The following is a 27,410-nucleotide window of genomic DNA, read 5'->3' as shown; positions in this document are numbered from 1 at the left end:
GGTTCCCCTAAAGTATTAAGAAGTATTTCAGGCACAAAGAACAATGAGCTTCACATGTTTGGATTAATTATCTCTTTTTCCACCCTTTTCTGACTAATTAAGACCCTCCCCAAACTTGTGAACAGCACTCATACTTGGTCAACATGGGAAAGACAAAGGAGCATTCCAAGGTCATCAGAGACAAGATCGTGGAGGGTCACAAGGCTGGCAAGGGGTACAAAACCCTTTCCAAGGAGTTGGGCCTACCTGTCTCCACTGTTGGGAGCATCATCCGGAAGTGGAAGGCTTATGGAACTACTGTTAGCCTTCCACAGCCTGGACAGCCTTTGAAAGTTTCCACCCGTGCCGAGGCCAGGCTTGTCCGAAGAGTCAAGGCTAACCCAAGGACAACAAGGAAGGAGCTCCGGGAAGATCTCATGGCAGTGGGGACATTGGTTTCAGTCAATACCATAAGTAACGTACTCCACCGCAATGGTCTCCGTTCCAGACGAGCCCGTAAGGTACCTTTACTTTCAAAGCGTCATGTCAAGGCTCGTCTACAGTTTGCTCATGATCACTTGGAGGACTCTGAGACAGACTGGTTCAAGGTTCTCTGGTCTGATGAGACCAAGATCGAGATCTTTGGTGCCAACCACACATGTGACGTTTGGAAACTGGATGGCACTGCATATGACCCCAAGAATACCATCCCTACAGTCAAGCATGGTGGTGGCAGCATCATGCTGTGGGGCTGTTTCTCAGCCAAGGGGCCTGGCCATCTGGTCCGCATCCATGGGAAGATGGATAGCACGGCCTACCTGGAGATTTTGGCCAAGAACCTCCGCTCCTCCATCAAGGATCTTAAGATGGGTCGTCATTTCATCTTCCAACAGGACAACGACCCAAAGCACACAGCCAAGAAAACCAAGGCCTGGTTCAAGAGGGGAAAAAATCAAGGTGTTGCAGTGGCCTAGTTAGTCTCCTGACCTTAAAACAATTGAAAACTTGTGGAAGGAGCTCAAGATTAAAGTCCACATGAGACACCCAAAGAACCTAGATAACTTGGAGAAGATCTGCATGGAGGAGTGGGCCAGGATAACTCCAGAGACATGTGCCGGCCTGATCAGGTCTTATAAAAGACTATTATTAGCTGCAATTGCAAACAAGGGTTATTCCACAAAATATTAAACCTAGGGGTTGAATAATAATTGACCCACACTTTTATGTTGAAAATTTATTAAAATTTAACTGAGCAACATAACTTGTTGGTTTGTAAGATTTATGCATCTGTTAATAAATCCTGCTCTTGTTTGAAGTTTGCAGGCTCTAACTTATTTGCATCTTATCAAACCTTCTAAATCTGCAGGGGGTTGAATACTACTTGTAGGCACTGTACAATAATGTGTAAAAAAAAAGAAAAACAAAACAGACCTTAGCTGATGATCATACAGGAATTACATCACCTTTTAGTGCCTAATGATGGCAGTTATGCATGTGTGAAGAAGATGTGACCGTGACTCAAAGCAAAATCTATTGCATTGATTTACCCAACAGGAGATATGTTGCAATACATTATGGACAAAGCAATCTAATTTATTTGATAAATCAAAGTGAGATGACATTTTGTGTTTACACAGTCACGAAAAATGGATGGTGCTGGTTTATCTCGAGAAGCCTATAAAAAGCTTCGATTTTCCAGGAAAATAAATTAGCTGTATAGCTCAGGTGCGGCAGCGCCCTGCTGTCCAAGGTCATATGCTCCTGATCTCACAGAACGCAATGGCTGGCTCCTAGAAGAAGGGAATGATATATGTATTACTGAATGCACAGCTCATTTTCTTGATGCATCGTCTTACCTAACTGAGCAGCGTCTTGGAGCAGTAGAGGACTCTTCTTTAACCTTTGACTCTCAATGTGTGGTACAGCGTCTCCTTGGATTCTTAGACAGTTTGAGGTTAATGTAAGCAATGACACAAGAGCTAACACAAATATACATTAGTTAAATGGAGCTTTACTGTTCTCCTATAAGTTATGTTTCGAGGTCAAGAAATTCAATTTTAAGAACCAGACAAGTAGGTTCAAGCTCCTATACCCCTGTACAAAAGACCGAGCACCCAACTTTTGGTGATCACCATTGATGATGCAGTGGCTCATTTAACGTATTGATAAGATTATATGGTATTTGCTTTATGGCAGCTGCAAATCATTTTCTGTTGTTAATATAGCGCCAACATATTCCCCAGCATTTTCCAGTAATTGTCATCATTCATATCAGTCCGTGTTCCCAATTATAAAAATTACCCGTGAAAAAACCCACACACGTCTATTAAGTTCAATGAGTCTCACAATCTGTTTACTATTTCATAGGTAGATAACCTAACCTATCATATGATTTTTATTTTTTTTTTTGGCTTGAGTACATGATTTAAGTATCCTGAGGACTCAGAGTAAATTCCTGCACTATGGACTCCATCTAGGTGTTAATCCAGATCCCAGTCCTGTAAGGCCTGTTTCACGCATAACTGAAAAACACAGACGTTTTCCACTGATGTGATAAAAACGCATATGTCCCTCCGTGTGCCGTGATTCGCGGCACACGTGGGTTGTCCATGTGTAATCCGGGAGACGTGATCCGTCATCTGTGATTGCACATGGACGTATACTCACCTGTCCTGCTCCTGCTGTCCGTGGTGTTGAACTCTTCGGCTCTGCTGTGTTTCCGGCCCCGCTGCAGCTACTTCCGGGTCAGCTGTGCCTTCATACATGAATATGCATGAGAGTAAGCAGCTGGCTCTGAAGGAGCAGCCAGCAGAGGCCAGAGAGAGCGTCGCTGGAAAAGGTGAGTTAAAAATGCTTTTTATTTTCAATGTCCGTGTTTTTCTGGTACGTGTTTCACGGTTCACATCTTAGTGTGGCCCGTGGGACATCAGTGATGCCACAAAAAAATGGCCGCACGGAAACACAGTCAGTTAAAAATCACTGATGTATGCGCAGTCCCATTGATTATAATGGGTCTGCGCATGTCTGTGATTCAGGTACATATAAAGACTAGCACATACGTCCCAGAATCACTGACATGTGAAAGAGGCCTAAGACAACAATGATAATTCAATGGGTCACCAGACTGTACTCACAATGAAGGGACATTAATGGACGGAAAAGTGTCAGTAGCTGGATAATGTCACCAGGTATAGATGGCGTGCAGCATCCTTACACACACAACTGGGGCGGCAAACAGTACTGTAAAATAGAAATGTCAGGAAATCCCACCCGCTAATGATAATGAGATGAATTGTCACAGTCTACACGGCAAAGTTACACAGCACAGCATAGTTACAGAAAAAAACAAACACCAAATGTAAGAAACATATTTAGAATAAAAGTTTGTGACTCAGTGATCATCTAGCAATCATGTTATCCCCTATCCATAACACAGTGCTGGATTTCCCATTAGGCACAGTGAGGGACATATGTGAGGATATTTATGAGGGCACATATTAAAGCAATCAGAGTGGACCTGAAAAAATAAAAAAAGAATATATGTACAGTACAGACCAAATGTTTGGACACACCTTCTCATCTCTAGAACAACTGTTAAGAGGAGACTTTGTGCAGCAGGCCTTCATGGTAAAATAGCTGCTAGGAAACCACTGCTAAGGACAGGCAACAGGCAGAAGAGACTTGTTTGGGCTAAAGAACACAAAGAATGGACATTAGACCGGTGGAAATCTGTGCTTTGGTCTGATGAGTCCAAATTTGAGATCTTTGGATCCAACCACCGTGTCTTTGTAGAAAAGGTGAATGGATGGACTCTACATGGGTGGTTCCCACCGTGAAGCATGGAGGGGGAGGTGTGATGGTGTGGGGGGTGCTTTGCTGGTGACACTGTTGGGGATATATTCAAAATTGAAGGCATACAGAACTAGCATGGCTACCACAGTGTGACGCCCTGGACAAGCCAGGGGTCACAGGTAATGACACCACCACACCCTACACCCCGGTTAGGTACATCTGAGCTAGACCTGAAATCCTTGTTGCCTTCCTCCAGGGGCTGATGTCCACACCAGGGGGTGGAGCCAGGCGGTTGGTCTCCACCCACCAAGGAGTTCACAGTCCTGGAGGCGGGAAAACCAGGCAGTTAGAAGCAGATTAGTTTTGGAGAGGAAAGAGAGGAGTTGTGCAGTGAAAGTGGAAGGAAGAAAGTGACAGTTTGAAAGCCTGAAGTTGGTCCGGGTGTGTGCCCCGGACCAAGACAGCAAGGTTAGCAGACGGCGGTGACCGTCTGCAGTGGAGGCTGATCGGAGTTACCGTAAGGACCGCGGACGGGTGGTGGCCCGGTGGTACCAGACCGGTACACAAGGAGAAGCCAGCACCATTGGCAGGGGCCTTTCGGATCCCGGCAAGGCTAGGAGTCGCTGTGAATTTGCCAAATCCGTCAGTGAAGGGGACCTCCGGGTCTCCAAACAACTAAGTCCCGATTGAAGGCAACCGTCCAACCGTATGAGAGAGACACCGCCACCGCCAAGGCACCAGTTTCTCAGGGCCAGCGCCTGCGGGCAAAGAGGGGCTCCTCCGGCCCATTTCCAAGTCGGGGAGCAGGTTACCGGTGGGAATCCATCGCTACCAACATTGAACATAGGTGCAGGGAAAGAGACAGTCACCATTAACTACCGGGGAAAAGCAACAGCAGCCGTCCGTGGGAATCGTTTTTCCAGCCGTGTGTTTTACCGAGAACTGTGTCATCGTCTCAGGCTGAGTGAGTACCACCGTGCCGTGAGGCACAGCGCTGCCCCCGCGACCCTGCACCTCACCAAGACCCGCACCGGGCCTGCCATCCCTCATCCTCCACCTCATCACTGGGCCCCGGGACAACCACCCCCTACCCACGGAGGGGAGAACTAACAACTTTGCTGCTCCCTGTCACCGCTCCCGGGAACCCCGTTCAGAGCAGCGGTGGTGTCACCAAAATCACCACAACCGTGGGTGACGTCACGGAGAATAAATCCCCAAAAATTAATCCCCTTTTCACTCATGGGCGAGGAGCGCCGCTCGAGTCCCCGGGATCCGGCCCATCGCTCGAGCCACCGAGCAGCAGCAGCCGCAGAGCAGCGGCGGCCGGTCCCGAGCAGTGGGAGAGTGCAGCGTCCCCTCCTCCGCCCGCGACAATAGCATCTTGCAGTGGCGTGCTATTCCATCCGGTTTGTGTTTAGTTGGACCATCATTTATTTTTCAACAGGACAATGACCCCAAACACACCTCCAGGCTGTGTAAGGGCTATTTGACTAAGAAGGAGAGTGATTGGGTGCTATGCCAGATAATCTGGCCTCCACAGTCACCGGACCTGAACCCAATCAAGATGGTTTGGGGTGAGCTGGACCGCAGAGTGAAGACAAAAGGGCCAACAAGTGCTAAGCATCTCTGGGAACTCCTTCAAGACTGTTGGAAGACCATTTCCGGTGACTACCACTTGAAGCTCATCAAGAGAATGCCAAGAGTGTGCAAAGCAGTAATCAAAGCAAAAGGTGGCTACTTAGAAGAACCTAGACTATAAGACATATTTTTGTTACAATTGTTTCACACTTTTTTAAGTATTTCATTCCACATGTTTTAATTCATAGTTTTGATGCCTTCAATGTGAATTTACAATTTTCAGAGTCCTGAAAATAAAGAAAACTCTTTGAATGAGAAGGTGTGTCAAAACTTTTGGTCTGTACTGTATGTATATATATATGTATATGTATATGTATATGTGCCGCCCCCGTGCCAGCAGCCGCCGCTGCTTGGGTCTGGACCCACTGTGTGTGTCTGTGGCTCGAGGGATCCTCCGGACCTGGGGGTCTCACGGACACGCCGAATAAAAAAAGGGGAGAGGTTTATGTACGGGCTAGGCCGTATTAATTTCGTGACGCCACCCACGGTGTGTGGTGAGGTGGGACACCACCGCTGCTGTTGTGGGGCACCTGGGGGAGATGTAGTGGCAGCTGGATGTTAACCCCTGGGTAGGGATGGTTGCCCCGGGGCCCAGTGTCTTTGTGCAGGGTATGGCGACGGCAAGGGCCGGCACGCCCGAGCAAGCAGGGGGGACGTTTGGTTACTCACAGTAAAGGAATCACACGAGTCTTTTGGTAAACCAAGGTGCTGGTGGCCGGCCGCCGCGGCCGGTTGCATTCAGGTCCCCCACCTAGGCTGGTGGTCACTGTCCTTTTCCTCTGCACTTGTTTTGTGTATGGTGGACTGCCTGGTCTGGAACTCAGGAGTCCACTCCCGGCTGGCTGTGGCCTAAAGAGCCATGCCCTCAGACTCTGGCCCGTGGGATCTATGGGCCCTGGCGGTGGCCTTATCCCTATCAGTGGACTGTTGTCTTCTTTTAGGGACTTTGGGTGGGACAGGACCTATAATCCTGCCCTCAATTGGTTAATTAGCTAGGCCGCTGTTTTCGGTCCTGGCTTCAGGGTCCGAGTACCCCCTCTGTGCTACGGTTTCTGAGTCAGTTCTCCGTGTCGGTACCGGCGGGCTACAACCCTGTCCCGGTCCACCTCGGATCTGCCGAGCCGTCTTCTCGCCTCCTGCTGATGGAGACCACCGTCTGCCACCTAGCCAAAGGCACCAGGGCTCCGACCCAGGCACCGTTCAACTTGAACTTCCTCTGCTGGAGCTACAACTAGTTCCAGCCCACACTCCTCTCAACTTGAACTACAAACTCTTTCTGCTTGTTTTCCTGCCCCGGGCTGTCTAGACCCTGGGGTGGGCGTGTCCAACTGCCTGGTCCCGCCCACTGGTATGCCTATCTTTCCCTAAGGGGGGGGTGACCAGGGTTTCAGGTTGGCTGTGTGTTTCCTAGGTGAGGGATGGTGTTATGTGGCGGCCTATCTGTGACTACCTGGTTTTGCCAGGGCGTCACATATATATATATTATAATTAAACAAAAAAATCTCCATAGCACCATAGTAAGCTATGTTAGCGAATGGAGACCACTTTAGGGTCCTCCAGACGTGAGCACACACTCCAGAAATAACATGAGAACAGGAGAAAAACAGGGAGCATAAATTGTGCAAAAATGTATTTATTAGAATAAACAAGGAGGGGGTTGACAAGGATTTTCACATTAAAACACACATAAAATAATTCCTTTCCCCCTTGAAAAAGACTGGCTCAAAAAAAAAAAAACAGGGAAAACAATTCTCAAAGTGCACTTAGTAGGTAGAAAAACACAGCTAGAGAAAATGCATATAAAAGAGGCCAGCCAAGGGTTATGGATATAACCTAAAAAAAATGCCATAGTGCATATAAGATAAAAAATACTCCTTTTTGCTGGAGCCTTAATATGCAGATAAAGTGCTGGTAGTGCATAAGGCAATATGTGCAAAGTTTATAGATCAAAGCTATATAGATAACCAAAAGAGAAGTTTTCCTAGGGAAATAGGTTGTAATAAAAATAGTTTCCTTACCAAAGGAAAAGAGTTGTTTTGATGACAAAGTGCCAGTCTTCAGGGAGGAAAAACAAGCAGCCCCCCCACCCACCAACACGTGTTTCGCCTCAGGAGCCTGTGCGTCCCAGATGCGGCTTCATCAGGGAGGGAGAGATGTCCTGCACTCCATTTCAGACATTTTTAAATAGACCGCCAAGGTCTACAATCAGATCGCATCATCCCCATCTGTGACGCATGCGCAGCTGCAGGGCCGCAGCGCCGCGGGCAAGTCAGCCGTCTGACAGAAGCTGGTGCACGCGCGGGTGCAGGGGCGCGCCTTCCAGCTTTCCAGGCGAGCACCGCTGTCAAAAAGACGGCTAAGTCACCGGCGGCGGTACGTGCCCCAGCCACGCATGCGTCCAGGGGATGGCATGCCTTAGATGTAACAGAGCAGGTAAATAGATATAAATAGACAAAAGGCCTCCTAAAACGTGCTACAAAAGGAAATACATAGATCAAATACATTGTCCATAAATATGTCTTGATTGCAGATCCAGATCCCAGATAATGTATTTATGTTTCTTAATCGTGAATTTAATTTAAAGTACTTAGGACCGATCCTGCACAGAATATATCAGAAGAGCCTTCAAGGATGTCATTTTCTGAATACAAAAAATAATAACAATAATCAATACAAAATAACACAACATTATAAAAAGAAAAAAAACAAAAAAAGGCAAAAAATGGAGAAAAGAACAAAGGTCACAAATTGAAAACTAAAAATAAATTAGAAAAAGGGGGGGGGGATCAAAATACATAAAAATCAGGGGTAAATTAAAATGAAAACCACAGGGGATCAGTACTGATGCTAGAGCCTATAGGGGCTTATGGGGAAAAGTAAATACAGTCAGGGCCAGAAATATTTGGACAGTGACACAAGTTTTGTTATTTTAGCTGTTTACAAAAACATGTTCAGAAATACAATTATATATATAATATGGGCTGAAAGTGCACACTCCCAGCTGCAATATGAGAGTTTTCACATCCAAATCGGAGAAAGGGTTTAGGAATCATAGCTCTGTAATGCATAGCCTCCTCTTGTTCAAGGGACCAAAAGTAATTGGACAAGGGACTCTAAGGGCTGCAATTAACTCTGAAGGCGTCTCCCTCGTTAACCTGTAATCAATGAAGTAGTTAAAAGGTCTGGGATTGATTACAGGTGTGTGGTTTTGCATTTGGAAGCTGTTGCTGTGACCAGACAACATGCGGTCTAAGGAACTCTCAATTGAGGTGAAGCAGAACATCCTGAGGCTGAAAAAAAAGAAAAAATCCATCAGAGAGATAGCAGACATGCCTGGAGTAGCAAAATCAACAGTCGGGTACATTCTGAGAAAAAAGGAATTGACTGGTGAGCTTGGGAACTCAAAAAGGCCTGGGCGTCCACGGATGACAACAGTGGTGGATGATCGCCGCATACTTTCTTTGGTGAAGAATAACCTGTTCACAACATCAACTGAAGTCCAGAACGCTCTCAGTGAAGTAGGTGTATCTGTCTCTAAGTCAACAGTAAAGAGAAGACTCCATGAAAGTAAATATAAAGGGTTCACATCTAGATGCAAACCATTCATCAATTCCAAAAATAGACAGGCCAGAGTTAAATTTTCTGAAAAACACCTCATGAAGCCAGCTCAGTTCTGGAACAGTATTCTATGGACAGATGAGACAAAGATCAACCTGTACCAGAATGATGGGAAGAAAAAAGTTTGGAGAAGAAAGGGAACGGCACATGATCCAAGGCACACCACATCCTCTGTAAAACATGGTGGAGGCAACGTGATGGCATGGGCATGCATGGCTTTCAATGGCACTGGGTCACTTGTGTTTATTGATGACATAACAGCAGACAAGAGTAGCCGGATGAATTCTAAAGTGTACCGGGATATACTTTCAGCCCAGATTCAGCAAAATGCCGCAAAGTTGATCGGACGGCGCTTCATAGTACAGATGGACAATGACCCCAAGCATACAGCCAAAGCTACCCAGAAGTTCATGAGTGCAAAAAAGTGGAACATTCTGCAATGGCCAAGTCAATCACCAGATCTTAACCCAATTGAGCATGCATTTCACTTGCTCAAATCCAGACTTAAGACGGAAAGACCCACAAACATGCAAGACCTGAAGGCTGCGGCTGTAAAGGCCTGGCAAAGCATTAAGAAGGAGGAAACCCAGCGTTTGGTGATGTCCCTGGGTTCCAGACTTAAGACAGTGATTGCCTCCAAAGGATTCGCAACAAAATATTGAAAATAAAAATATTTTGTTTGGGTTTGGTTTATTTGTCCATTTACTTTTGACCTCCTAAAATGTGGAGTGTTTGTAAAGAAATGTGTACAATTCCTCCAATTTCTATCAGATATTTTTGTTCAAACCTTCAAATGAAATGTTACAATCTGCACTTGAATTCTGTTGTAGAGGTTTCATTTCAAATCCAATGTGGTGGCATGCAGAGCCCAACTCGCGAAAATTGTGTCACTGTCCAAATATTTCTGGACCTAACTGTACATATGAGAGGAACGATGCGAAGCTGATGTTTTCATTTAGGCCCCTAGGTACCAAAGTATCGAGGGTGCTTATCCATCTAGCCTCGCATTGTGCTAGCCCCTTTTTGAGATTACCCCCTCTTGCTCCTCCCATAACCGCATCAATACCCCGAACCATCAGCAAAGATGAATCACAAGCATGATGTGCCTTAAAGTGTCGGGGTAAGGTCTTCAAAAGCATTATGTCTTCCACTGTACTTGCTGCTTCAATGTCGCGCACATGTTCCCTGATCCGCACGCGAAGCTCACGTGAAGTGAGCCCCACGTAGATCAGGGAACATGGGCACATAGCGTAGTATACCACATGTGTGGTGCTACACGTGATATAGCATCTAATCTGAAAGGTTTTTAGACCGTCCGAAGAGGTGAAAGACTTGGTGCGGGTTGTGTTTTTGCAAGCTAAGCAGTGGCCACACTTATAGCAACCTACAAGTGGGCCCCTATTGCTAAAGGGGTTCTGAACGGGGGGAACGTAATGGCTATTCACCAGAATGTCTTTTAGATTCCGAGAACGTCTTGCCGTCATGAGTGGGGCATCAGTGAGGAAACTGGACAGAACCGGATCTGATAAAAGGACAGACCAGTGTTTGGCCATGATGTCCCTCATGGTGCCCCACTCATGATTGTACGTCCCTATGAACCTTATATCAGGCGTGGAGGACCCTTCTTTCGGAGCATAGGTAAGGAGACGAGACCTGGGTGTTTTTTTAGCTCTCTGATAACCCCTTTTGATAGTTCTGTTGCTATATCCGCGGTCCCTGAAACGGCGCCCGAGGTCTGAGGCCTGGTTTTCGAAAGCATGGTCTGATGAGCAGATACGCCTCATCCTAAGGAATTGTCCAGTCGGTATGGCTCGGATAGTAGAAGGGGTGTGTGCAGATGAAGCGTGTAGCAGGGCGTTGACAGAGGTGGTCTTACGGACCCCCCGATCAGAACCCCTTTAGCAATAGGGACCCACTTGTAGGTTTCTATAAGTGTGGCCACTGCTTAGCTTGTAAAAACACAACCCGCACCAAGTCTTTCACCTCTTCGGACGGTCTAAAAATCTTTCAGATTAGATAAATATCGGGTAACCAAGCAAAGCGCTTTGCTTAGTTACCCGATATTTACCGTGGTTACCAAGTGCAGCAATGTTACATGAGTCGCTGGTGGCTGGTCGCTGGTGAGATCTGCCTGATTGACAGCTCACCAGCGACCATGTAGCGACGCACCAACGATCTCTGCCAGGTCGGATCGCTTGTGGGATCATTGTTGCATCGCTACGTGTGACGGGACCCTTAGAAGCATTGTTGCTTATCTCTATTAAGCCACATAAAAGCCTCCAGTTAGGTACATCAACGAAGCTGCTAAAGAAGCTATTTTAGTATGATCTCTGACTGCTAAAGTCAAACACCCAAATATGATGGCTTTGATTAATCAAGACTGGATTTTTGTGTGCCAGTCATGATGATGAGTACGCGCTACAGTAATAGACACACCAAATTCTATATATTATATATACTTGCCGTCCTTTACTCTGTAGGCCAATGCTCAGACTCTGCCTAGCAACCTGCCTGGAATTTGGTGTTGCGTCTCATTAGCACACAGCAGGCCAAGCTGCCAATCTCAAGATGGCCACCCCTATGAAATGAAATTCTCTCATAACATAATTCCTGTATTCAGAATCACTATTCTTCTATTTATCACATTTCTTTGTACAAACATTCTCCTTACAGAGATATACCCTGATATGTGTGAAGGCGATGGATCCTCTTTCAAATGTAACCGGTGTTTTAATTTTTATTTCATAAATCAAGTACACATGAAAATTAGTAAAAAATTCCATTGCAGCAAATTGGAATAGTGACAATATACCAAATATAATGGAAATTACCAACAAGCTGATACTACATCACAAATTTGAAAGGAAACATGCTATATTTAATAACTCATTCTGCTCTTACCATAAAAGATGGGGAGTATGGTTAGACAATTTAATAGATACTGGATGACTATTGAATCCCAAATATATAGGTTGACTTCTACTACTCTCTGACAGTCTTATAAATTTATAGATTTTCTCAAAGAGACTCTACTCCAAAGATACAAAAACCTCTGTTCCTCCCTACCCAACCCTCTCTCTCTTTTTCTATATTTTCTCTTTTCCTTCTTTTCTTCACTCTTATAATTTATTTTTTTTCCCCTTCTTCGTTACTTAAGGTTAATTCTCCCTTTTACCACTTACCCTTCCCACCTTTTTTTACTTGATCTTTCCCAGGTTTGCCCCAATAAAGTTGTTCTTCCCTAATTTATCCTCCCTAACCCCTCCTTCCTTACCCCCTACATATACTAAATGGTTAATGTAAGTATACTTATTCATAATGTAGTCAAACAAATTTATTAATGAAATTAATTCTGTTTTATTTGTTCAAATTTAAAATACAATAAAAATGATTGAAAATCACATGAAAATTAGCAACCTTAAAATTTATTTTATCAGACAAATCTGCTTCTTTGATCAGTCTTTATCAAAATTCGCAATTCTGGGGTAAAATCTGTGTTCAGTGAAGACTTTCCCATTACTGAGATAGGAGATGGCAGTTGGTGCTTATGAGATTCTATGTAGAGAGAGGAGGAAGGAGGGGCGGACTCTGAATCTAACTCCTCCCTCTGCATATAGCCCCTCCCTCTGCCTCCAGCTCCTCCTGCCGTTACCTCAGAATTGAGAATTTTGATAATGATTGATCAATTCTGGCAGAGAAAGAAGAACATTTCTGTGATAAGATACATTATAAAGTTACTTATTTTTCACGTGTACTATTGATTTATAGAATAAAAATTAAGTCAATGGTTATGCTCTAACCCCTTCACGACCATGGACGGATATATCCGTCATGGAGCGTGTCCCGTTAAGCCCCGCCCCCTGCCGCAGGCAGGCGGCGGCGGTCGGCACACATATCAGCTGTTTTCAACAGCTGACATGTGTGCCTGCTAGCCGCGGGTGGAATTGCTTCCACCCGCGGCCATTAACCCCTTAAATCTTGCTGCCACAGTCTGGCAGCAAGATCTAAATGCGCGCGGCCATGTATTTTACTTACCGCCGCCCCCACCAGAAGTCACGTGCGTGATCACGTGACTATTGGTGGTTGCCATCGTAGCACAGGGTCATGTGATGACGCCTGCAGCTATGAAGTTTCACTTTCGTTTTCCCTCGGCCGCGAGCAGAGAGAAAAAGAAAGTGACTGAATCTGCTGTTTACAGCTGTATAGCTGTTATCAGCAGATAGATAAGAGCGATCAGATTGCTGATCGCTATAGCCCCCTAAGGGGACAAGTAAAACAAAAAAAAGTTTTAAAAAATAAAAAAAAAAAACAAAAAACCTAAAAGTTCAAAATCACCCCCTTTCCCCCCATTGAAAATTAAAGGGTTAAAAAATAAATAAATATACACATATTTGGTATCGCCGCGTTCAGAAATGCAAAAATCAATTAATCTGATTGGTAAACGGCGTAGTGGCAAAAAATTCCAAACGCCAAAATTACGTTTTTTGCTTGTCGCAAGTTTTACGCAAAATGCAATAACAGGCGATCAAAACGTAGCATCTGCGCAAAAATGGTACCATTAGAAACGACAGCTCGAGACGCAAAAAATAAGCCATCATTGAGCCATAGATCCCAAAAATTAAGAACGCTACGTGTTTCGTAAAATGGCACAAAACGTGCGCCACTTTTATTGGACGAACTTGTGAATTTTTTTTAACCCCTTAGATACAAGTAAACCTATACATGTTTGGTGTCTACAAACTCGCACCGACCTCAGGCATCATATCCACACATCAGTTTTACCATATAGTGAACACCGTGAATAAAACATCCCAAAAACTATTGTGCCATCACAGTTTTTTTGCAATTTTTCCGCATTTGGAATTTTTTTGCTGTTTTCCAGTACACCATATGGTAAAACTTATGGTTTCATTTAAAAGTACAACTTGTCCCGCAAAAAACAAGCCCTCATATGGCAAGATTGACGGAAAAATAAAAAAGTTACGGCTCTCGGAAAAAGGGGAGCAAAAAACAAAAACGCAAAAACGGAAAGTGCCCCGGGGCTGAAGGGGTTAAGTATCCATTACAGAGAACTGTATTACCACACGTATATGAACTACATAGCGTCTTTGCCAATACATTAGAGGCCACCCAGGTATAGGGCCACGGCTGTTACATCTACTGAAACCAGCCGTTAGGCACCCCATTAATAAGGACACTTTTCTTGCAATTTAGTTATAATTAGGTGAACTTTTAATTAATTGCAGTCAATTAAATTTCACATTTACAAGTTAATCGGAGCAATCGTTTATCCCTCTATTCCCACAAGGCAGTTATTCATGTAATATATTTAACTCTAATCTTAGTTTCCTCATTTTAATCTTTTCATGAACAATAATTAACAGGACAAGAGGGAGTAGTTTGTACTGTTATAATATAACTATGTGGCTCATGGTTGAGTTATTGTTGGTGGCACTTGGATGACGACAAATCTCCGTCCCACTGTTCTTTTTTTCTCAGCATAAACTGACCTACGGTGCGGATTTCTAATCCGCAACATGTCAATTTCTCTTGTGGATACGCCGAGTTTTATGTGCAGATTTTCCCCATAGACTTGCATTAGATGTAGAATATCCGCAGGTAAAAAAATACATATGCGTTTTCACTTTGACTCAGTGTCAGAAACGCATAAAAAATACATGTAATCCGCACTTAAGTACTTTTTTTTTTTTATTGTAAAACGCACTTTTCCTCCCAAAAATTTGGGAGGAAAATGAAGGGTGCGTCTTATGATTTGAAAGTTGCTCACCAGGGATGGTGGAGAGGGGTCGCAGGAGCAATGCCATGGGCGCTGTGCTGGAGATGCGGGCCAAGAGCGCTTTGCTGTGCTGAGAGTGCGGGCGCTGTACTGGGGCTGCGGGAAATATGCTCGAGCTGTGCTGTGCTGGGGCTGCAGGCCAAGGGCACTGTGCTGGGCTGGGGCTGTGAACGCTGTACAGGCGGCGCAGCATGAATATGTATGTCAGCGGACACGTTGAGTCCGATGTGGGCATTAACTTTTGCTAAACAAGCCATTATGTGGAATTGAATGATGGCATTCTGGATGTGCAGAGTCTAAGTAACACAGACACCCCTGATGATTTTGAAGTGAAAGAAACGCGTTGGGAGTTATTTGATGTCTGCCCAGTTCATTAGGTGGATGGAGTAATAGGAGAGCCAAGGAGGCTCAATTGCATTATTCTCCACGTTATATGGAATTGATGATTATCAAGCCCGCCATGTGGTGAGATCACTCCATTTCTATAATAGTCATTTATGATTTAGAAGAAATGACATATGTATGAACAAGTGGTTGTGTGTATCACCAATTTTTTCCTCTTTAAACTGATAAATCTCTGAGACAGATTGTGGAGGGCGGTTCCCTGGAATAAACTGTCTCTTAAGAGAAATAAGGTATAGCGGCTAATTGTCGGACCTTAGTGAGGAAGTTTTTGTGCGTTGTACCTGATTTTTTGGTCCGTGAGCTTTGTGACCTAGAATCAGGGATCACATTTTATATTCACGTTTTTATTGATTACAGATCATTTTAAAAATCACTATTAAAAGTTATATTTTAAAAAATTATTTTCATGCTGTAATATGAATGATCCACTCTGGCTATAGTGAACGCTGTACTGGTGCTGCAGGCGCCGTGCTGGGGCTGTGGGCATTATGCTGGAGTTGTGCTGTGGCTGTGGGTGCTGTGCTTGGGCTGTGGGCATTATGCTGGAGCTGTGCTGTGGCTGTGGGTGCTGTGCTGGGGCTGTGGGCGATATGCTGGAGCTGTGCTGTGCTGGGGCTGTAGGCCAAGGGCACTATGCTAGGCTGGGGCTGCGAGCACTGTACCGGGGCTGCGGGCATCATGCTGGGGCTGTGGGTGCTGTGCTGGAGCTGCGCTGTGCTGGGGCTGCAGGCCAAGGGCACTGTGCTGGGCTGGGTCTGCGAGCGCCATAATGAAAATGTCAGTGATTCAGAATAATGGCACCCGGAGTTGGCACATGCGCAGATGGAGCTCTCGACTTAAGATCTCATCTGCGCATGCATCACCTCCATGTACCATTTTCTTTAAGTCGGCTGCTGGGAGATCAATGGGCTGGAGTCGGTGCCTGCACAGATGAGATCTTGAGCCGAGAGCTCCATCTGCGCATACGCCGACAGCAGGCGCCATTATTTGAAGTCCAAACAGCCAACATTTTCACAATGGCGCCCTCAGCCGCAACACAGCACAGCTCACTCAGCCTACAGCCCCCACAGCATCGCCCAATTCCACCACCGCCCTTGCCTTCTGTGACCCCGCTCCACCATCGCTGCTGCTCGCTCCCGATAAGACACCACCGCATTGTAAGATGGACTCCATTTTTTTTTACCTTTTTTTTACCCTCTAAATTTAGTTTGAGGCTTATAATCCAATGCGTCTTATAAACCAAAAACTACGGTATATCAATAAGGTCTTGTCAAAGCCAAATATCAGGAAGTATAAAAAAAGCAGCTTTATTTACAGCATGACACCAAAAAGAGACAAAAAACGCAATGAAAACAAAGCATGTAAAGAGAACGTACAAAAAAATGCAAAGGAAAAAACGTAAGTAACCGAATGTAAATAGTAGGTGTAGAAATTCTGTACCATAAAAAACTTACAAAAAGCTCATTGTAGGAATGTAACCTAAAAGTTACAGGTCTTTGGTATGTTTTTAGATGTACAATGGATCTGATTGGAACTTAGAGATTACTGGGCCAAAGTAATTGAAGAGACTTTATCAGCACAAACTGACTATTCAAACCAAGGAAAGGCGCTTTGTGCACCCTTGATGGGCACGAGGGAAAACCAGTAGGCGGGATGGTGCCCTTAAATGTTTGGTCACGCCAAGGGTGCACTGAGCACCTGGACTTGCGTGGAACTGTCATTCTGTGGTGAAAGAGAGCCTTTAAAGGGAACCTGTCACCAGATTTTTCCCTATGCAACTAAAACTACCACCTTCTGCAGCTCCTCGGCTGCATTCAATGAAGGTGTGCCTTGTATCTGGCCCCCTTTTCAGACAGCAAAAACAACTGTACGCTGTCCCCTGTGTTGATTTGAATTGATGACGACAGTCCCGTCATCCTCCACGCTGTGCTGAAGTCTCGTGCATGCGCCGATATCGTAGGCCACTATGCCTCTCGCGTGCGCCCGGGATGTATTTTCTCAGGCACCAGATTATGGGCAGCACTGTGCATGACCTCACCAGCGTCATGCTAGTACCCGCCCATAATCTCGTGCCTGAGCAAATACATCCCGGGCACGTGCGAGAGGAATAGTTTGTGCACAGGCCCGCGATAGTGGCTTACGATAATGGCACATGCACGAGACTTCGGCACAGCGTGGAGGATGACGGGTCCATTGTCATCAATTCAAATCAACACAGGGGACGACGTACACCGGCAGGAGGAGGGAACGAAGGAGAAAGAGAGCCCGCCCATTAGGCCCTACCAAAAAATGTACATATGAAAAAGGTAATATTTATAAAGTTGTTTTTGCGGTCTGAAAAGGGGGCCAGATACAAGGCACACCTTCATAGAATACAGCTGAGGAGCTGCAGAAGGTGGTAGTTTTAGTTGCATAGGGACATAGGGAAAAATCTGGTGACAGGTTCCCTTTAAATTTCTCCATGACACCATGGGGTGTTAGTCACAAAGGATTCCAAAACTTGAAACAAGTCCCTAGAACTCTGGCCTGTTACCACAGAGTGTTGGTGACTGAAACATTACCTATTACTAAAAAAAAGTTCTGCATGTCCCTGGCAGATACTAGTTTTTCTGTTGCTTTCAAAACGTTATCTGTATGGATGAGCAAAGCTGGTACATACTTAACCCAAAAGACTTGCAGCGGTAATTGCAGCCAAAGGTGGCCCTACAAAATATTGACTCAGGAGGGCTGAATACAAATACATGTCACAATTTTCAGATTTATATTTTTAAAATATTTAGAAGACCATGTATAATTTCCTTTACACCTCACTAATACTTGCGGCTTTGTGTTGATATATCACATCAAATCCCAATAAAATAAATTTGTTTGTGTGTGTATTTTAAAAAACTGTTGAAAAGTTCACAGCGGTATGAATACTTTTTCATGGCACTATATATGCTAGAAAGTTCTACTGAACTCGCCCTCTTTTCTGGTAAATACAGAACTGTTCTTAGGCCCATAAGGTGCAGTGCCATGCAAAAGTTTGGGCACCCCTGGTCAACATCACTGTTACTGTGAACAGTTAAGTAAGAAGATATATTCATCTTTCACATTTTTTAAATTAACAAAAGACAAATATGGGTCAATGCAAAAGTTTGGGCACCCTGCATAGTTAGTATTATTATTATTATTATTATTATTTATTTATAGAGCACCATTAATTCCATGGTGCTGTACATGAGAAGGGGGTTACATACAAAATACGTATACAAGTTACAGTAGACAGACTAGTACAGAGGGAAGAGGGCCCTACCCTTGCGGGCTTACATTCTATAGGATTATGGAGAGGAGACAATAGGTGGGGTGTAGGTCAGGCGGCAGCTCTGCACGGTGGTCGGGCGGCAGCTCCGCACGGTGGTCGGGCGGCAGCTCCGCACGGTGGTCGGGCGGCAGCTCCGCACGGTGGTCGGGCGGCAGCTCCGCACGGTGGTCGGGCGGCAGCTCCGCACGGTGGTCGGGCGGCAGCTCCGCACGGTGGTCGGGCGGCAGCGAGTTCATTGTAGATTGTAGGCATTTCGGAACAGGTGCGTTTTCAGGTTCCGTTTGAAGTTTGCAAGGGTAGGGGATAGTCTGACGTGTTGAGGCAGCGAGTTCCAGGAGACTGGGGATGCTCGGGAGAAGTCTTGGAGTCGGTTGTGTGAGGAGCGAATGAGAGAGGAGGAGAGGAGGAGATCTTGGGAGGACCGGAGGTGACGTGTTGGAGTGTAGTGGGAGAGTAGTTCGGAGATGTACGGAGGGGAAAGATTATGCACAGCTTTGTAGGTCAGTGTTAGAAGTTTGAATTGGATACGGTGGAAGATTGGAAGCCAGTGGAGGGACATGCAGAGAGGAGAAGCGGGGTGGTATTAGTAGCACCACATTTGGCAGGTATCACAGTTTGTAAATGCTTTTTGTAGCCAGCCAAGAGTCATTAAATATATTTGTTTGTTTAAGGGATTTTTATCCATTTTTCCTTGGAAAAGTCTTCCAGTTATATGAGGTTCCTGAGGTCATCTTTCTACAGAAAGCATTAACAAGCTGAAGCCTGAAGCTTATAGCGGGCGGTCATGTTCTAAGGTTGTACGCTGTCACTTCAGATGCAGCAGAGCCTGCATTGTGGTGGGACTTCGTGTGGACTACATTGGACCAGGGTGTTTTGGTGGTTAATAAAGGGGTGAAAGAGCGTTTTTTTAATTTTGTATTTTATTTCAAAAAAAGGATTTTTCCGGTGTTTGTGTTTATTTCTTTTCACTTACATTTTAGTAATGGGAGGTCTCAGACCCTCCCCATTACTAATCTAAGGCTTAGTGGCAGCTGTGAGCTGCCATTAATCCCTTATTACCTCAACTGCCACCACACTAGGGCAATTGGGAACAGCCGGGTAAAGTTCTGGGATTATTGTACCTCATGGATGCGACAATCCTGGGCAACTCCAGGCTGCTAAGTTTAGGCTGGGGGGGGGCTCAATAAACATGGGCCTCCCCAGCCTGAGAATACCAGCCCTCTCGGAGACTGCCAGTGGGTGGGGGAAGCAAATGAATATATATGAAGGATAATGAGTGGCCTCGGAAGCAGCATTAGAGCCATGCGGAGACTTGGTAAGTATAACATGCCTGCTCCAGTACCCCTTTCCCATCTACCACTTCATAGTGCCGGATTCTGGCCGACATAGACTTATATGGGGACCAACATCCAGTCAGATGTCCGGGATCAATTTAGAGTCCAAATTGTGTTTTTGTGGGGTTTTTTTTTAACCCGGTTGGACCTGTTGATCCCTGGTATCTGCAAGTCCGCCCATCACAATTAGTGCCCGTAACTGATCTGCACACTTTGTGTTTCAGCCTACCCTTACATGAAATATTCTGTTTCATCAGGCAGATCACCATTGAGGAAGGAGAACAACGTGCTAAAGAGCTAAATGTCATGTTTATTGAAACTAGTGCCAAAACTGGATACAATGTTAAACAGGTAAACTGGTGTCATAGAATCAATATTGTATTTTTTCTGCCATTCCAGGTTATTGATATTGCACTATTCTATGACTGTTGTCATCTTTCCCTTTTAGCTGTTCCGTAGGGTGGCTTCTGCCTTGCCAGGTATGGAGTGCACAGAAGAGAAGAGCAAGGATGGAAGTATCCTTTACTCCAAATGTTAAACTTTTTTTTTAATTTTAGCATGTATGTTTGAAGTGCTTGTCCGGTTTCGTTTGGTGGGGGTCCTTGCTCTGAGTTCCCCCTTAAGGATTTGGCATAAGGACTGAACGATGTGCTCTTTCACTTCTGTTTGGCCTTGCCCAGGAAATCCACAAGCAAATTAGCAGCAATAGACTAACTTAGACCCTATTATTTGTAAGGAAGCATCTAATGCAAAGGACACTGTGAAGAGTCAGCTATGATATTATGTATTATAAAAGGTGGTTCCCATGTTATTAGCTGTGTATAGAGGTGTCACCTGTCATTGTAGTCCTGTCTGTGATGATAAGGAGACTTCTGAAAAGTCTTCCATAAATAAGAAGTATGACTATATAGTAGCCCAAGTGGTCAGTGTGAAAATTGCTCAATTTAAATTTTTTAAATAGAGATTATGATATAACAAATAAAAGTCAAAGTCAACACTTTTTAAAATGGTTCTGTACAGAAAACCTGATTTAAACATTAGCTCATTTTCGGATGACACATACTGTTGAAGGTAATATAAAGGTTCAAAAACACGCATTCACACTATGATTCCCTCCCCAAAATCAATTCATATAGGTGGCACTCAGAGCTAACACTCTCCATATATAGCTGCTGGCAAAAGATCCAGTTGATTTGCCGTGTTCTAGGAATATTTTATAAGAATATGCATTGCACATATAGAGATTTTTTGTGTTGTCCTTTCTGAAAAATGCATGAAAAATCACTAAAAAATGCTTGAAAGACTATTCCTATTCATTTGTATTGTAAACGACTTTGCTGTTCATGGCTATGTGCACACACAGCTTTGTTCAGGAGGGTTTGGAGAAGAGAAGAAATGTCAAATCCTTTTCAAAAATGCAAAACTTCTCAAAATCGTAAATGTTCTATTCAGTTTCTTCTAAAAAGAAAGAAAAAAAAATCTGCAAAATTAATTTGTGTTCACGTAACCCATATGCTTATTCTTTTCAGACTCTTTCTTCCACTTCAGGTTTTTGAAAAAAGTCTGATGGGGAAAAAGAAAGTGAATGTGTCTTCTTTGACGTGTCGTAAATGGTATATTCTCCAAATGGGCTATAGTCAACAGTGGGGTGCCGCAGGGATCTGTGCTAGGACCGATTCGTTTTAAACTCTTTATTAATGACCTCGTGGATGGGATTGTTAGTAAAATGTCAGTCTTTGCTGATGACACCAAACTATGTAGGATATTAAAAATGGAACTTAATAGTACAATATTAAAAAACGATCTGGATAAGATGTCGGAATGGGCAGACATTGGGAAATGAGATTTAACGTTGATAAATGTAAAGTAATGCACCTAGAACAGAGTAATCCTATTGCTATATACATTAAATGGAAGTAAACCCAGGACTACAGAACAGGATAAGGACTTGGGGACTTAGAGATTAAATACAAAATACAATGTTATTACTGGATAACTTACGTTACACAAAAAGTAACGTAAGTTACCAAGTAACAACATTGTGTTTTGCATTTAATTTGTATTGTTGAAAAATCAAACTGTGTTAAAATCTATTGAGAACAGTTCAATGTACAATATACATTCACTCATTTTTGTGCCTGCCTTCAGAGAATAGTCTGTAGCCATAAGTAACTCAGTCTTTGGCTTGTGAATGTAACGTAAGTTACCATGGAATGACCCTGAGCAGCAGAACTCAATGTCAAGCAGCAGCTGCAAAAGCAAACAAGATTTTAGGATGTATAAAAAAAGAGATTAAATTCTGTGATCCCAACGTATTGTTACCCCTCTATAAATCACTTGTAAGGCCACATCTGGAATATGGGATCCAGTTTTGGGCTCCACATTTTAAAAAGGACATTCAGAAGTTAGAGTCAGTTCAAAGGTAGGCAACTAAATTATTGCAAGGAATGGAGACTGCCCGTATGATGAGAGGTTGAAAAAGTTGAATTTGTTTAGCTTAGAAAAAAGACGTCTCAGAGGAGATCTCATGCCTTGCAAAAGTATTTGGCCCCCTTGAATTTTTCAACCTTTTCCCACATTTCAGGCTTCAAACATAAAGATACAAATTTTAATGTTATGGTGAAGAATCAACAAGTGGGACACAATTGTGAAGTTGAACGAAATTTATTGCTTATTTTAAACTTTTTTAAAAACTAAATAACTGAAAATCGGGGCGTGCAATACTATTCGTCCCCTTTACTTTAAGTGCAGCAAACTCACTCCAGAAGTTTATTGAGGATCTCTGAATGATCCAATGTTGTCCTAAATGACTGATGATGATAAATATAAGCCACCTATGTGTAATCAAATCTCCGTATAAATGCACCTGCTCTGTAATAGTCTCAGTCTTCTGTTTAAAGCACAGAGAGCATCATGAAGACCAAGGAACACAACAGGCAGGTCCATGATACTGTGTGGAGAAGTTTAAAGCCGGATTTGGTTACAAAAAGATATTCAAAACTTTAAACATCTCAAGGAGCACTGTGCAAGCGATCATATTGAAATGGAAGGAGTATCATACCACTGCAAATCTACCAAGACCTGGCCGTCCATCCAAACTTTCATTTCAAACAAGGAGAAGACTGATCAGAGATGCAGCCAAGAGGCCCATGATCACTCTGGATGAACTGCAGAGATCTACAACAATCAGTCGTACACTGGACAAATCTGGCCTTTATGGAAGAGTGGCAAGGAGAAGGCCATTTCTCAAAGATATCCATAAAAAGTATCGTTTAAAGTTTGCCACAAGCCACCTGGGAGACACACCAAACATGTGGAAGAAGATGCTCTGGTCAGATGAAACCAAAATCCAACTGTGTGGGCACGATGCCAAACGATGTTTGGCGTAAAAGCAACACTACTCATCACTCTGAACACACCATCCCCACTGTCAAACATGGTGGTGGCAACATCATGGTTTGGGCCTGCTTTTCTTCAGCAGGAACAGAGAAGATGGTTAAAATTGATGGGAAGATGGATGGAGCCAAATACAGGACCATTCTTGAAGAAAACCTGTTGGAGTCTGCAAAAGACCTGAGAGTGGGATGGAGATTTGTTTACCAGCAAGACAATGATCCCAAACAGAAAGCAAAATCTACAATGGAATAGTTCACAAATTAACATATCCAGGTGTTATAATGACCAAGTCAAAGTCCAGACCTGAATTTAATCGAGAATCTGTGGAAAGAGCTGAAAACTGCTGTTCACAAATGCTCTCCATCCAACCTCACTCAGCTCCAGCTGTTTCCAAAGGAAGAATGGGCAAGAATATCAGTCTCTCGATGTGCAAAACTGATAGACCCCAAGCGACTTACAGCTGTAATCGCAGAAAAAGGTGGCACTAGAAAGTATTAACTTAAAGGGGACGAATAATATTGCACGCACCAATTTTCAGTTATTTATTTTTTAAAAATGTTTAAAATAAGCAATAAATTTCGTTCAACTTCACAATTGTGTCCCACTTGGTGTTGATTCTTCACCAAAAAATGTAAAATTTGTATCTTTATGTTTGAAGCCTGAAATGTGGGAAAAGGTTGAAAAATTCAAGGGGGCCCTTTCGCAAGGCACTGTATGTATAAATACATGTGTGGTCAATATAAAGGACTGGCACATGATTTATTCCTTCCAAAGATAATACTAAGAACCAGGGGGCACTCACTGCGAGTGGAAGAAAAGCGATTCCGGCAGCTAAATAGGAAAGGGTTCTTTACAGTTAGAGCAGTCAGATTGTGCAATGCCCTACCACAAGAGGTAGTATTGGCACACACACTTTAACAACTTTAAAAAAAGGGCTGGATGATTTACTCAGTACACACAACATTGTATATTATAAATGATTTAGTGACAAAATGTATAATTGGTGCAGGAAGATTGAACTAGATGGACCTAGGTCTTTTTTCAAGCTATGCAACTATGTAACTATGGAAATTGATCCAAACTAGGCACTGTTCAGTCACAAAGCTGAAAAAAAAGCTTCAGAAAAAAAATTTGTCTAAAATTCTTGAAAAACTCTTGAAAACTATTTCAGGAAACAAAAATTTCCCAAACAAGGAGTGTTTCCTAGTGGATGCCACTAGTAAATTTATCATTTTTGACCCCCTCAAAAAACCCTGTGTGCACATAGCCTAATAATTCCTCTAATCTGATATATACATATGTTTTTTCTGATCATGTTCCTTAACCACTTCCTCTATAGTGATTGACATAAAACTTGATAAACCCCAAGAACCGCAAGTTGCTGATGCCGGGTGCTCTTGTTAATAAGCTGGGCATGACAGGTGAGCTGCCAGAGGCCATGTGCTTAGCCCCAAGATGCTTCCTATTGGTTAGCCTGGAAAAACAAACATTCGGAAACCACATCTAGAGAATGTCAAGATCCACCACTGTTCCTGACCTCTCCCACCTTCCCCGGAGACCTTGTTTGCCTTTTGTCTTTTTTTGGTTCTTGTATTGGTCTTTTTTCCCTCTCTTCAGAGATGTTTGACTCATTTCACGTTTTTTCCACCATGTCTCCTTGTTCTGGCCCTCTTGTGCTCACATTCCCAGCTCCTTCTAAACGCACCTTGAAATGAACAGATTATTTGCCTAACACATGTACAATATCACTCACTGACTACCAAACCACTAGATGTAGACCCATAGAATGGTTCACTCAGTGTGTTAGTCTCTACCGACTAGTAAAAGCAAAGAATTCCCCAAAAAAGTATAAATTAACCTGATATAAATACACTCCCCAGTAGTTCACGACGATCGATCCAATCCGATTTGTAAAATAGTTTCTCGTCTCTCCCCCTCTTATACCAAAACTCAGTTTCTCTTCTTACGAGAAGACAAAGAAATTCTCGCTGTTAATAACATTGACGTTATATTTTTTTTTTTCACTTTTTTTGTTGTAATATATATAATTGTACTTTATTAAAATTGCCAAAAACTATGTGACGGGATGTGTGTAGCACGTGGTATTTTAAGGGATTGTATTTCATTGGCGAATACAGATATGCATTTTTCATATGGTGATTGGGGACAATGTATGTATATGAATGCGGCTTGTACAAACTTACAGCATTGTGCTTGGTAAGGCAATTTAATGGTCCATTATCTAAATGTAGCACTGGGTAAATAAAGACTGAATCCAATTCTATGCGCAGGATTATGTGTGTACATTATAGGTGATAATGTACAGGTTGTGTATTCCTAGAAGAACATGTTTTGGGGTGACCATACCCTGCCCCCCCATACAGCATTATTCCCATTACTGTGTTCTTTTTAATACCACACAATAAAAGCCTTTTACTTTCATAACATTTATTTCATAATATTAATAGTCGTCTTCTTAATGACTAGTTAAGGAGTTTGAGAACTAATGCAATAAACATAGAACCATGAGCAAGGAGGAATAACCACACTGGACAACATCAAAAAATGAACCTGAGTCGGTGATGTGTGATTATCTACTTTCATATGTACAGTACTGACCCAAATTTGGACACATCTTCTCATTCAAAGAGTTTTCTTTATTTTCATGACTCTGAAAATTGTAGATTCACGTTGAAGGCATCAAAGCTATGAATTAACACATGTGGAATGAAATACTTAACATAAAAGTGTGAAACAACTGAAAATATGTCTTATATTCTAGGTTCTTCAAAGTAGCCACCTTTTGCTTTGATTACTGCTTTCCACACTCTTGGCATTCTCTTGATGAGCTTCAAGAGGTAGTCACCGGAAATGGTCTTCACTTCACAGGCGTGCCCTGTCAGGTTTAATAAGTGGGATTCTTGCCTTATAAATTGGGTTGGGACCATCAGTTGTGTTGTGCAGAAGTCTGGTGGATACACAGCTGATAGTCCTACTGAATAGACTGTTAGAATTTGTATTAGGGCAAGAAAAAAGCAGCTAAGAAAAACAAGTGTCCATCCTTACTTTAAGAAATGAAGGTCAGTCAGTGTGAAAAATTTGGAAAACTTTGATGGTTTTTGCCATTGCACTTGGGGAAACTTTCAAACGCTACATAGAAACTGGCTCACATGAGGACCGCCCCAGGAAAGGATGACCAAGAGTCACCTCTGCTGCGGAGATAAGTTTATCCGATTCACCAGCCTCAGAAATCGCAGGTTAACAGCAGCTCAGATTAGAGACCAGGTCAATGCCACACAGAGTTCTAGCAGCAGACATCTCTAGAACAACTGTTAAGAGGAGACTTTGTGCAGCAGGCCTTCATGGTAAAATAGCTGCTAGGAAATCACTGCTAAGGACAGGCAACAAGCAGAAGAGACTTGTTTGGGCTAAAGAACACAAGGAATGGACGTTAGACCAGTGGGAATCTGTGCTTTGGTCTGATGAGTCCAAATTTGAGATCTTTGGATCCAACCACCGTGTCTTTGTGCGACGCAGAAAAGGTGAACGGATGGACTCTACATGCCTGGTTCCCACTGTGAAGCATGGAGGAGGAGGTGTAATGGTGTGGGGGTGCTTTGCTGGTAACACTGTTGGGGATTTATTCAACATTGAAGGCATACTGAACCAGCATGGCTACGACAGCATCTTGCAGCGGCAAACTATTCGTATTGTGTTTACTTGGACCATCATTAATTTTTCAACAGGACAATGACCCCAAACACACCTCCAGGCTGTGTAAGGGCTATTTGACTAAGAAGGAGAGTGATGGGGTGCTATGCCAGATGACCTGGCCTCCACAGTCACCAGACCTGAACCCAATCGAGATGGTTTGGGGTGAGCTGGACCGCAGAGTGAAGGCAAAAGGGCCAACAAGTGCTAAGCATCTCTGGGAACTCCTTCAAGACTGTTGGAAGACCATTTCCGGTGATTACCTCTTGAAGCTCATCAAGAGAATACCAAGAATGTATAAAGCAGTAATCAAAGCAAAAGGTGGCTACTTTGAAGAACCTAGAATATAAGACATATTTTCAGCTGTTTCACACTTTTTTGTTGTGTTTCATTCCACATGTGTTAATTCATACTTTTGATGCCTTCAATGTGAATC

At 43.5% G+C, this 27,410-nt stretch overlaps 1 protein-coding gene across 1 annotated transcript in view; it reads left to right on the top strand.

Moving 5' to 3' along the window:
• RAB6B (RAB6B, member RAS oncogene family) overlaps positions 1-25,708 on the top strand; it is a 121,272-nt gene extending 95,564 nt beyond the window's left edge. The window contains exons 6-8 of the mRNA XM_075340999.1: positions 20,125-20,218; positions 20,316-20,382; positions 24,603-25,708. Coding sequence (XP_075197114.1) covers positions 20,125-20,218; positions 20,316-20,382; positions 24,603-24,667 — 226 coding nt within the window. The 3' untranslated portion in view covers positions 24,668-25,708. The remainder of the gene's footprint in view (positions 1-20,124; positions 20,219-20,315; positions 20,383-24,602) is intronic.
• Positions 25,709-27,410: the final 1,702 nt, after the last annotated feature.

This window comes from Anomaloglossus baeobatrachus, chromosome 3 (assembly GCF_048569485.1).
Source record: "Anomaloglossus baeobatrachus isolate aAnoBae1 chromosome 3, aAnoBae1.hap1, whole genome shotgun sequence".
Lineage (NCBI taxonomy): Eukaryota > Metazoa > Chordata > Amphibia > Anura > Aromobatidae > Anomaloglossus > Anomaloglossus baeobatrachus.
Note: the sequence above shows the minus strand (reverse complement) of the source record. Positions and strands in the feature narration are given on the sequence as shown.